Here is a 13142-nt window from a genome sequence, read left to right on the forward strand (position 1 = left end):
CCCCCCTTTAGGGGTTAATTATTGTCATTTGCTAATTTTTATATTTTTTGAGGTTGAGACTTTATTTTTCCAATCTGATTTTAAATAACACGTTTATGAAAATATATATTAAAACCATATTAACTATACTAATTTCTCTTCAAACAACAACAAAGAGAGAAACAACAAATACTACATGCTATACCAGGCATTGTCAAACTCAGGGATGTGATCCGTGGGTGGGTCACCGGCAGGGTCACGGAGCCGTCTGTCGCGGCGTTCCCGATCGCGTAAATCCGTGCGCAACAGCCGCAGAAGCCGGCTTTTAATGATGCCGGCTGCGAGCGGCCTTCAAAATGGCCAGGAATAGATTTCTAAAATTTAGCTGCACTGCGCATGCGCACCGATGATCGGGCACGCATGCGCAGTGCGGCCGCATTTTTTTTTCATATGGTTGCAGTTTCATTTTTTCCAAAGTTCGGGAGGCCAAAGGGACCAAGGACAATTGTGGCCAAAGGGACCAAAAACCATTTCCTCGATTTTTGTCAGCAACAAATAAGGTAACAGAAAATGGTGGGTCACACAGGTCAGCCGGCGAGGGTCGCAAAGGCCGGCCGGCACGGGTCCCGAGGTTTGGCTGGTTGTTAAAAATGGGTCCCCGGAAAAAAAAGTTTGAAAAACACTGTGCTACTCTATTGAATTCAGTTCAGCGTCATGGGCTCTGATCATTGTGAAGACCTTAAACATAAAGACGGCCTGCCCCACGTAATCACTCCCCCAGAACAGGGACAGTGGTAAGCATCAAGGCAAGAAAAAGCAAATAAACTTAGAGAAATAAAAAAAAGCCATCTTTAGAAAAGGAAAAAATAAAGGAAAAAAAACTGTAAAAGTAAAGGAAGGTGTCCATGATGTATTTCCTGCAGCCAGCCTCTCCCTGTGGCCCCAGTCACAGTCCATCTATACTTCCAAGTATGGTAATCAAAACAAAATTTTACATTTTTCTCGAACAATTTCTTCAGAAACTTCATTAAAAACAGTTTTTATTGCCTTTTACCCTTTATACATGTAAAACCTTACGGTGGCTGGATCCTATCTAATTAACTCCCTTGTAAAGTGTATTTGTTGTTCCTGATTTTGCCATTTGTGAGGTTGAGAGAATGTAACCCCCACAAACAGTGGGACACCACACTCTTAAGGAACCCTCAAGGGGCGGCACGGTGGCACAGTAGTTAGCACAGCTGCCTCATAGCACCAAGGACCCAGGTTCAATTCCAGCCTTGGGTGACTGTGGAGTTTGCACAGTCTTCCCATGTCTACATGGGTTTGGACTTCCGGTGACGGGGATGTGCTGAGCAGATGCACGAAAAGTGGCTCTCCTCCCAAGAACCTGAAATTAGGCTCTTTTATCCAAAATAGCCAGCTAGAACTCTAATAGCATCACAAGTAACGATGCCCAACAACAGTAGATCCGAAGGTCGCAAAGAAACAAAAAGCAGCAGTAGCCAAGAGAAGCAAGCAATTGAGACGGCGGTTGATGCACGAAGCGAAGAAACGACGGCCACACCAGAACGAGAGGTACCAACAAGCCGCACGCGGGGCTCCCCCTCACCGGAGGGTGGATGAAGGTCCTCACCAGGGGGCTAAGGGAGCTCAAGGAAGAGATAAAGAGCTACATTAAAGCTGTGGTCAGGATGGGGGTCAGGTTGGACCTGGACAAGGCAGAAAAACAACCGGAGGTCCAGGGGAACACCATCAAAGAATTGGAAAGAGCCTCAACAGACCAGAGTGACCGGAACATCGCCCTAGAGATGGAGATAATGAGGTTGGTGGTGGTGCAGGGAATTCTAAAAGTGAAAATAGAAGACCAAGAGAACCGGTCACGGCACCAAAACCTAAGGATAGTGGGCCTGCCGGATGGAACTGAATGCAAGGACCCCATGGACTACGTGGCCCAGATGCTCGGAAGCCTGGTGGGAAGGGACAACTGCCCCAACCTGCCAGAGATAGACAGAGCGTGCAGATCGCTACAGCCGAAACACAGGGCCAGAGAGCAACCGAGGGCGATAATCGCCAAAATGCACCGGTACCAGGACGGGGAAAGAATCCTGCGCTGGACGAGGCAGATAAAGACCTGCAACTGGGGAGGACACCAGATTAGGATTTGCCAAGACATTGGGGCAGACCTGACAAAGCGCCGGGCAGTGTTTAACAGAGCCAAGGCGGCTCTGTATAAAAGCAAGGTGAAATTTGGGATGCTGTACATGGTCAAACTATGGGTCACATTTCAAGGCAGGGAGCATCACTTCACAATCACCAGCGGATGCGAACAAATTCATCCAGGAGAACGGGCTGGGAAGACAGCCATAAAGGCAGCAGTGAATAGATCTCCAAAAGGGACTTAAACGACCAAAACCACCAAAGAGACACTTTGCGCAGGACTGTACCGCTTTGCTCTGAACCTGGGAACCTGAATATCGGAAGGAATGGGTGAGGGCAGCGGAGCGCAGGAGAGGGTGAGGAGGAAAAAGTATTGGGAGCTATGCAGTGGGCGAAGGGTAGGCTTAAAACCGACCCCAGAAGAATGACCACCACACCAGCAGGAAAGCTAGCACCAGGAGGTACGAGTGAGGGAGGGTATCTCCCCTGCTGGGGTGAGAGCGCCTGGCGATGGGGGTACACACCATCAGAATAGTCACCTGGGACTTAATGGCCCAGTGACAAGTATGAAAGTCAACAGTCCTCCTTCAAGAGACACACCGGAAGGAGAAGGACCGACTGCGAGTAAGAAAGGACTGGGTGTGATAAACATACCATTCAAGCTATGGGGCAAGGGTCGGGGGGGGGGGGGGGGGGGGGGGGAGCCATACTATTAAATACGAGGACAATGTCCACAGCAACAAGGACGGTTACGGATCTAGGGGTACAGTACGTCATAGTCAGCGGGTCCTGGGTGGGGCACCAATGGTCCTGGTCAACGTTTACACTCCCAACTGGGGCAACATGGAAATTATAAAGAAGACCATGGCAGAAATACCCAACATATATACCCACAGACTAATCATGGGGGCTGTGGGGGCGGGGCGAGGTCTCTGATATGCCGAAAGAACTTAACACATTTATGGAGCAGATGGGGGCAGTGGACCCATGGATGTTCACACACCCAGGTTCTCCTTTTCCCAGGTATACTCGCGCATCGACTTCTTTGTAATGGGGAAAGCGGTGCTTCCAGGGATAGTAAGAGCGAATTACTCCACAATCCCAATCTCCGACCATGCTCCATATGACAATGATAAAAGGTTGGAGACGGGCGGTCCATGGAGGTTGGACACCCCATGGAGGTTGGACACGGCCCTCCTTGCCAAAAACGCATTTTACAAGAAAATAGCACATGTCATAGACGAGTACATTACCAACAACCAGAACGGGGAAGTCTCACCCTCCACGCTCTGGGAGGCGCTGAAGGCTGTGATCAGGGGTGAAATTATCTCCTCCAACTGCAGCTGGTGGATCGGCGATACTCCGAGGCCCCGACCATAGACCTTCTGACGGAGAGGAAAAAGCTACACTGTGACCTGCTTTCCACTAGAAAAGCAGTGCCCCAACTCCGCCATACACAGGGGACCTTTTACGAACACAGAGACAAAGCCAACGGCCTGCTGGCTCACCAGCTACGAAAGCAGGCGGCCACAAGGGAAACAGCACAGATCAGGGACAACAATGGCAGACTAGTAACTGAGCTGGAGCAGGTCGACGAAGCATTCAAGGCCTTCTGAAGGGACTGTGCACTTCTGAGCCCCCCGAAGGGAACTCGAGGATGAAGCAGTTCCTCTACTGACTGGACGTGCCAGTCGTGGGGGAGGATAGAAACCGGGAGCTGGAAGCACCATTAGAACTGGGAGAGGTTAAGGGCAGCACAGTGATCAGCGCCGAGAACCCGGGCCAAGGGTCACTGTCCGTGTGGAGTTTGCACATTCTCCCGGTGTCTGCATGGTTCTATTACATAGAATTTACAGTGCAGAAGGAGGCCATTCGGCCCATCGAGTCTGCACCAGCTCTTGGAAAGAGCATCCTACCCCCTATCCAAGGTCAACACCGCCACCCTATCCCCATTACCCAGTAACCCCACCCAACACTAAGGGCAATTTTGGATACTAAGGGCAATTTATCATGGCCAATCCACCTAACCCGCACATCTTTGGACTGTGGGAGGAAACCGGAGCACCCGGAGTAAACCCACGCACACACGGGGAGGATGTGCAGACTCCGCACAGACAGTGACCCAAGCCAGAATCGAACCTGGGACCCTGGAGCTGTGAAGCGATTGTGCTATCCACAAGGCTACCGTGCTGCCCCTATTCTTGGGATTATACTTGTGTCTACTATGTACGTACTGTGTACGTTTCTCGGACGCAGAAGAATACTTTTCACTGTACTTCGGTACATGAGACAATAAATCAAATTAAATCAAATCAAATCTAACCCCCACAACTCAAAGATGTGCAGCTAGGTGAATTGGCCACGCTAAATTGCCCTTTAATTGGAAAAAAAAGAATTGGGTACTTAAATTTATTTAAAAACTGGGAGACGACATGGAGAGCATAAACTCCAGATGGATTCCCAACAGGTTTCTATAAAAGATTTGCACTAGCACTGGCCTTGCACTTGCAGGAGATGTTCGCAGATGCGCTAGCCACCAACGCCAATCTCCGACCATGCTCCACATGACAATGATGAAAGGTTGGAGAGGGCGGTGCCATGGAGGTTCGACACCCCATGGAGGTTGGACACGGCCCTCCTTGCCAAAAACGCATTTTACAAGAAAATAGCACATGTCATAGACGAGTACATTACCAACAACCAGAACGGGGAAGTCTCACCCTCCACGCTCTGGGAGGCGCTGAAGGCCGTGATCAGGGGTGAAATTATCTCCTCCAAAGCACAAAGATAGGCAGGAGACGGTGGCTAGGAAACAGCTGGTCGACTGCAGCTGGTGGATCGGCGATACTCCGAGGCCCCGACCAGAAGGCCTTGAATGCTTCGTCGACCTGCTCCAGCTCAGTTACTAGTCTGCCATTGTTGTCCCTGATCTGTGCTGTTTCCCTTGTGGCCGCCTGCTTTTGTAGCTGGTGAGCCAGCAGGCCGTTGGCTTTGTCTCTGTGTTCGTAAAAGGTCCCCTGTGTATGGCGGAGTTGGGGCACTGCTTTTCTAGTGGAATGCTAGCAAAAGCCTCAATCTTGCTGACATCAAAGAAAGACAAAGACCCAACTGAATGCAGGTCTTGCTGGCCCATTTTGCTGCTCAATGTAGACAAGAAAATACTGGCCAAGATCTTGGTCAGGCAACTGGAGAACACCAGAGGTGATCATCTCCCTAGATGCAGAACAAGAGTTGAATGGAAGCACCTCAGAGAGTACTGGGAGAGGTTTGGCTCAGAGCAGGGTTCACTGCCTCGGTGAAACTCCTGTACAGCAATCTCATGGCAAGCATGTGGACCAACACCACCAGCTCTAAATACTTCAAACTGCACAGGAGCACAAGGCACAGACGCCTACTGTCCCCGCTCATATTTGCCCTGGCAATCGAACCACTGGCAATCGCCCTTAGAATGGCGAAAAACTGAAGGGGATCCAGAGAGGGGACAGAGCGCACAGAGTCTCACTTTATGTGGATGACCTGCTCCTCGATGTCTCGGAGCTGTTGGAAGCAGGCAATGTAGGAAGGACGAAACTGCAGGGACCTATATGGGCCACAGTTGGAAGAGGCATGTTCCCCGCTGGACAAGACACAGGAGGAAGAACTAGGGATAAAAATAGGGTGGGAACTCTGGAGCAAAGGACTGAGCAGGGCAAACTCCACCTCCATGTGCGCAAGGCTAAGCCTAATGCAGCTAAAAATGGTGCACAGAACACACCTAATCACAACCCGAATAAGTAGGTTCTTCTCAGAGGTGGAGGACAAATGTCAACAGTGTCATGGAGGCCCAGCCAGCCACACCGACGTGTTCTGGGAATACCCCAGAGTTCTTGGGTTCTGGACAGTCTGCTTTGAAGCAATGTCCAAGGTTGTTGGGGTGAGGGTGGAGCCAAGCCGGAAAGTGGAAGTCTTCAGGTTATCAGACCAACCAGAACTCTTCAAAATGGGGAAGGGGGCCGATGCCCTTGCCTCCCTAATCGGCCACCGAGGAATCCTTCTCAGCTGCCGATCGGCAGCACCAACCAAAGCTGCAGACTAGCTTTCCGACTTGCTGGAATTTCTCCATCTGGAGAAAATCAAATTTGCCACCTAGGAGTCCGAAGAGGGCTTCCACGAGACGTGGAAGCCATTCACCAACCTGTTCCAGGAACTGTTTGTAGCCATCAGCCATTAGAGCGGGGGTGGGGGGGAAACTCATGGATGAGCCACAGATAGCAAAGGGAGGGGGCGTTAAAACCCACAAGAGGCACAGCTGCAGGGGGATAGGCCCAAGGGTAAAAGGAGGACCAGAGGGAGTAGCAACAAGTGGAGAAGCACAAACCAGGGGCAACAATAGGCAGGGCAGCAGAGCCAGACCAAATAAGGCCCACAGCCATCGAAGGGAGACTTGTAAATATGTACAGCAAGCCTCACCTGTTCGTTCTTTGGTTGACTTCTTAATTTTCTCTCTTGTATAAACCAGAACCCCACCCCAATTGCTTTTGTAAAATAATGCTCGTGGGTACGATACCTGTAACTCAATGTTCAAACTAAAAATGTGTCGCATAAAATGCGAAACCAACAAAATAGTTTGGGGGTGATATAGGGTGGGGGGACAGGGGGTGACTCCTGTTATTATGCATCATTGTTTGATCTTTTGTAAACTTTGTATAAAAATTTTCAAAATTTCGATAAAAGTACATATTCTTTTAAATGTTTGCATGGGTTTCCTCCGAGTACTCCAGTTTCCGCCCACAGCCCGAAGATGTGCAGGTTAGGTGGCCTTACAGGATAGGGTGAGAAAATGGGCCCAGGTAGGGTGACCTTTCGGAGGGTGGATGCAGACTCAATAGGCCGAATGGCGTCCTTCTGCACTCAGGGATTCTTTGATTTTATATGTTATTTCTCATCTATTTGGTTGGAAAAGCCTACTTTTCCAATTAGATAACATTAACCTGGACTTTTCAGCAACTTATCCATGAAACTTGTGGGATTTCATACTGCGAATTCCAGTTAAATGAGATTTCCAGTTATCAGACAGTAAAAGCAGTTTGTCGCTCTCTCCACTCGATGAGATTTTTGAGATTAAGCCAAGCAGTAATGCTCCTCAGGCAGACTGAAAAAACCTTGGTGAGACTTCAAGAATATTTAATTCAATGTAAAATCAAAATAAAGTGAGCGGCAAGGAATCTGGGATTGTGGGAGCCAAGAGGCAGAAAGAAAATGTTTCAAGTTGTTAACCATTTTCAATAATTAAAATCTGCATACATCCAAAAATAAATTTACAATGCCAGTGAGGCTATTTGCACAAATTAAGATTCATCACACCATTAAAATTTTATTACACTCAAATGGATGAGCCCTAATATTTGTTTAATGGGTGAACGCAGAGAGCCACGTTCTTGCCACAAAATCCAGATAATTCTGTTTTGAGCCACCAACAATCTTGAGCATTATGACTAGTCTTGATCAAAAATGTCAGATTTTTTCTGGCTCCATAGCATACTCAGATTTTTCCACCCCCCAATGTTGGTGACAGAGCTTATTTTTAAAAAGTATATTTACTATAAGGTTTTACAATTTTGAAAACAATGCAACAAAATTACAAAAAAAAAAACTACATTGGCAAAAACCGCTCAACCTACATGAAGACAGAAGGGAACAGGAGAACTACATTATTACCGGCTAGATACACTCATTAGACATAGCTAGACAACTCTTTAGCCCCAACAGGGACCAAAGCGAAACAGGATGAAGCCATGAAAATATGGTGAAATCGCATCTGCTCGCAATTACCACGAGAGCTCAGGATAAATTTTTCACGCCATGTGTGAGCATGTATATATATATTTCCCTCAACTATCGCAGCACCAAAGGCTCCAATGACACCCCACAGCCTCCTCGCCTCGGAAACCAGATCCAGTTGTACACATGCAGGAGCCAATCACTGATTCTTCGCACCCACCCTTATATAAAAAGAAAAAATACGCGAAAGATCCAGTCCTGAGGGAAGTTACATATATCTCACACAGTGCAACATAACCCCAATTTCAGGTGCCATAAAAAACCAACATTGTTCTAAACACTTGTACAGAGGGAGCCGGTAACAACATATTCCGATTATAATCAAGCCCTCAGGGTCTCCCAGAAGGCAATAGCAACCAAAAGTACAGGATAACTAGAAGTCGGGACCCCGCCTTAGTTCTATGTTCCCCTGGCACACACCAATGAAGAAAAAAATAGGCTGCTCATTCAAACAAAAAACCTGCACCTCCCCAACCATATTCAGGGTAGAGCATGTTATACTAGAAAGAAAGGGATAAGTGACAGAATTTCTAATACCACAGCAGTTAGTATTAAAATATAAAAGCATACGTTATTTCTCAGTAAACCAACGTAGACAATGTTTCTATAATACAGCATTCATTTTACAAAAATGCAGTCACATCATGAACAAAAAATGCATATTGTGCTACAACATTCACTTCATAACAATCTTCATTTGTGTCACAAGTAGGGTTACATTAACACTGCAATGAAGTTACTGCGAAAATCCCCAAGTTGCCACATTCTGGCACCTGTTCAGGTACACAGAGAGAATTCAGAATGTCCAATTCACTCAACAAACATGTCTTTCGGGGCTTGTGGGAGGAAACCGGAGCACCCGGAAGAAACCCACGCAGACACGGATAGAACGTGCATACTCCGTACAAACAGTGACCCAAGCCGAGAATCTAATCCGGGTCCCTGGCACTGTGAAGCAACAGTGCTAACCACGGTGCGCTACTGTGCCACCAAGTGGAACCACATAAGCATGGCCATCATTTAACAGAAATCAGCCAATTAAAGAAAACCCATCTCTTGAAGCTGTAGGGGCTAAGGTCAGAATCATAACTGATTCATGCTTACTACGCATTTACAGACATCCCTGGAGATGGTCTTCACCCAAACAGCACTTCTGGAGACTCTTCTTAGCTAGGTTCATGATAGTCTTGATGGCACAGATTCCCCAGATAGTCCTTTATCCAAACCCCATTAAACTAAACTAGTCTATTAGGTTGGCTGTGGCAATACTAAAACAGCAGCAGTAAAATGGTCCTATTCACAATCCCTGCTCTAACCCAGTCTTTGGCTTTGTGTTGCGTTCAACCATATTAAACATGCACAGCTACTTGTAAATATGCCTTCTCTGCTTCCCCCTCTGCTGCACCTCTCCTTTGTGTTTGCCAGCCTTAATCTCCTTCTTATTGGTACAGCTTTCAGTTCAAGAGTCATAAGGTCACCTTAGTATCCAAGAAAATTACAATTGGTCTCAACTATTAAAATCCTTTCCAAACATATTTAACAATTTAAGGTTCCACAGAAATTATAAATAAATTTCAAATTTACATACTTTATTGCTTCTGGGTCCAAGTTCAACACAACATGGGAATTTTCCATAAATAAATTATAAAACAAATTATCATTAACTTGTTCAGTGTTGAGAAAGCATAGTTTACAATAAGAATTGTTTCAGTAGAAATTATAGTGATAATAAGAATAATAAGAATAGTATCAGTAGAAATTATAGTGATATAGTCACCATCGTTAACTTTCACACAAAAGTCACATCTTATACAATGTTTTAACAAAATTCTTTTGTAAAAGCACATTCACCTACCAAATTGTCAGCTGCTAATCCCAGAGCCAAATTCACTGGAATTAAAGTAAATTTCGATCAGTACAATACATCATAATGACATATCAGAACTTAAAATTAATATATGTCTACCAGCTTGAAAACATTAAAAAGTAGACAACACACCGTCCATTAGCCCTCCACCGTCCCTAAAATTTGGAATAGATATTCCACAAAGTGATTTATCGCGAGTGCCTCTGATTTACCAGCTTACACCAGTTGCCAAGCAGGGCAGCATTTGCAGAGAAATGCAAAACAGCAGAAAAACTAGTAGTACAAGACTGCAATCCAATTTATCATTTAAAATCACAGCAGGGTACTTCATATATCGCTGAAAAGAGAGAGGTGCTGCTAAAGACCGAATGAGATTGTAAATTGAATGAGAAGCTGGAAATGTGGTTCAGATGGGAATTCGACACAAAGGGTGAAAAGAGGTGTTCCTTTTCATACTTTTTTCAGCCACCAGTGGCTTGTGTGTTTCCTTCCTGGTCTCCAAGCTAGGTGAGTGCAGCTTTCTAACACTTTATTAATATGAATTACTAACAATTTAACTAAAGTAAATTAGACTGGACGGTAATGGCACAGCTGAAGTCCCATGACTGCAGCATGTGGGTGTCTGTAACAGCCACTGAAATCCTGGCCAACAATCTGCAGAAAGTAGTGGCTGATCTAGAGTCTCAGTGTGGACGTTGCAGGGTATCAGAGAGGAGGAGTGTTACCTGGACACTTTGTTCCAGGAGATAGTCACGCACCTTAGCTTAAAACAGAAACTTACGTTGGTCAATGGTCAGCGACAGAAGGCGGTTATGAGAAACCAGCATGTAGTGATGGAGGAGCTTCAGCCTATGACAGACTAACATCACAGACTCTCGTCGGTTGTGGCAAGGCTTAAACACCATAATGGGCTTCAAAGCGAAGCCAAATAGAATCTCCGGCAGCAGTGCACCCCTCCCCGATGAACTCAATACATTCTATGCTCAGTTCGAGCAGGAAACCATCAAACTGCTGTCAACTGCCACAGCAACCTCAGAGACGCTCGTACCCACAGGCACAGCTTCCGAGTCCGATTGACCTTCTTGAAAGTGAACCCTCAGAAAGTGACGGGGTCGCTAGTCGTGCGCTTAGATCCTGCACGGACCAACTGGTGGATGTGTTTGTGAACATCTTCAACCACTCCCTATTCCATTCTGAGGTTCTAGGGCCTTGACATAGATTATGAAGTGCTTCGAGAGGTTGGTCACGAGACACATCAACTCCATACTCACAGAATGCAATGATCCACTGCAATTTGCAAACCGCCACAACTGATTGACAGCAGAAGCCACCTCCCTGGCCCTACACTCATCCCTGGAGCATCTCGACAACAAGGACTCCTACATCAGACTCCTATTCATTGACTAAAGCGCCGCTTTCAACACCATAATCCCAGCCAAGCTCAAAGCTCCAAAACCTAGGACTTGGCTCCTCAGCATCTGGATCCTGGTCTTACTGACCAATAGACCACAATCAGTAAGAATAAACAACAACACCTTCTCCACGATAGTCCTCAGAACCGGGGTCCCACAAGGCTGCATACCTAGCCTGCTATTATACTCCTATATACACACACGGCTGTGTGGCAAAATTTGGCTCCAACTCCATCTACACGTTTGCTGATGACATGACCGTAGTGGGTTGGATCTCGAACAACGATGGGTCAGAACATAAGAGGGGAGTAGAGAACCTAGTGGAGTGGTGTAACGACAACAATCTTTCCCTCAATGTCAGCAAAACTAAAAAGCTGGTCATTGACTTCAGGAAGCAAAGTATCGTACACACCCCTGTCTGCATCAATGGTGCCAAGATGGAGATGGTTGACAGCTTCAAATTCCTATGTGTGCACATCACAAACAATCTGTCCTGGTGCACGACAAGGAAAGCAAAACAGCGCCCATACTTTCTCAGGACACTAAGGAAATTCGGCAGAATCCTGGGATTCTATTCGGCTTCGCTTTGAAGCCCATTATGGTGTTTAAACGTTGCCACAACCGACGAGAGTCCGTGACGTTAGTCTGTCACCAATTTTTACAGTTGCACCATAGAAAGCATCCTATCTGGCTGCATCACAGCCTGGTATGGCAACTGCCTTGAGAAAGCGGGCAGCATAATCAAAGACCCCTCCCACCCGGTTTACTCACTCTTCCAACTTCTTCCATCGAGCAGGAGATACAAAAGTCTGAGAAAACTCACTAACAGGTTCAAAAACAGCTTCCTCCTCGTTGTTACCAGACCTCTGAATGACCCTTGTATGGGCCGATTTGATCTCTTCAAACATCTTTTCTACTGAGTAGTACTGCACTCCTGTATGCTTCACCCGATGCCTGCGTCTATGTATTTACATTGTGTATTTGTGTATGCCCGATGTTTTTTTCATGTGTAGAATGATCTGTCGGACTGTAAGCAAAACAATAATTTTCACTGTACCTTGGTACACATTTTTTTTTTTTTTAATTTAGATTACCCAATATTTTTTCCAATTAAGGGGCAATTTAGCATGGCCAATCCACCTACTCTGCACATTTTCTTTGGGTTGTGGGGGCGAAACCCACGCAGACACGGGGAGAATGTGCAAACTCCACACGGACAGTGACCCAGAGCCGGGATGGAACCTGGGACCTCAGCGCCGTGAGGCTGTTGTGCTAACCACTAGGCCACCGTGCTACCCTTTACCTTGGTACACATGGCAATAAAACAAATCCAATCCAACACAACTTTGTCCAATAGGTGCACAGCTTTACGCAGGTGAAGGAAACACAGCCTGAGTGAGTGAGACACAGGTAGAATAGGAATTGGAACGTGGTAATTTGCGCTGTGTGGTAATTAAAGAGCTGGGTTCTGTATAAATGACAGACAGAAAGCGCACTCAGTAAGCTTTGTGCAGGTGGAGGAGACACAGCCCAAGTGGGAATTGGAACTTGGTAATTTGGGCAGTGTGGTAATTAAGAAGCAAGTGGTGAATTCAAATCTTCAAAACGGTTTTCCAGTTAAAAGGTCAGTGTCTAGCTCAGTGTCTGTTTGGCTGAAGCTGCCCCCACCTGAATTGCCGAGAGGCAGATATCTGTCTGTCACGCGAGGCCTGTTTAGTGGCACAAGGGTGTATATTGTATTCAGAACATAAGAAGTAGGAGCAGGAGGAGGCCATCTGGCCCCTCGAGCCTGCTCCATCATTCAACGAGATCATGGCTGATCTTTTGTGGACTCAGCTCCACTTTCCGTCCCTATCACAATAACTCTTAATCCCTTTATTCTTCAAAAATCTATCTATCTTTACCTT

At 46.5% G+C, this 13142-nt stretch overlaps 1 protein-coding gene across 9 annotated transcripts in view; it reads right to left on the reverse strand.

The window, feature by feature from the left end:
• nubpl (nucleotide binding protein-like) overlaps nt 1-13142 on the reverse strand; it is a 217827-nt gene that overhangs the window by 110362 nt on the left and 94323 nt on the right. For all 9 annotated transcript variants that reach the window (XR_005458420.1, XR_005458419.1, XM_038781314.1 and 6 more), the window contains one exon: nt 9812-9846. Coding sequence is in view for 7 of the 9 variants with exons in the window: in XM_038781314.1 (XP_038637242.1) it covers nt 9812-9846 (35 nt within the window). In the remaining 2 variants the exon portion in view is untranslated. The remainder of the gene's footprint in view (nt 1-9811; nt 9847-13142) is intronic.

This window comes from Scyliorhinus canicula, chromosome 2, assembly GCF_902713615.1.
Source record: "Scyliorhinus canicula chromosome 2, sScyCan1.1, whole genome shotgun sequence".
Classification (NCBI taxonomy): domain Eukaryota; kingdom Metazoa; phylum Chordata; class Chondrichthyes; order Carcharhiniformes; family Scyliorhinidae; genus Scyliorhinus; species Scyliorhinus canicula.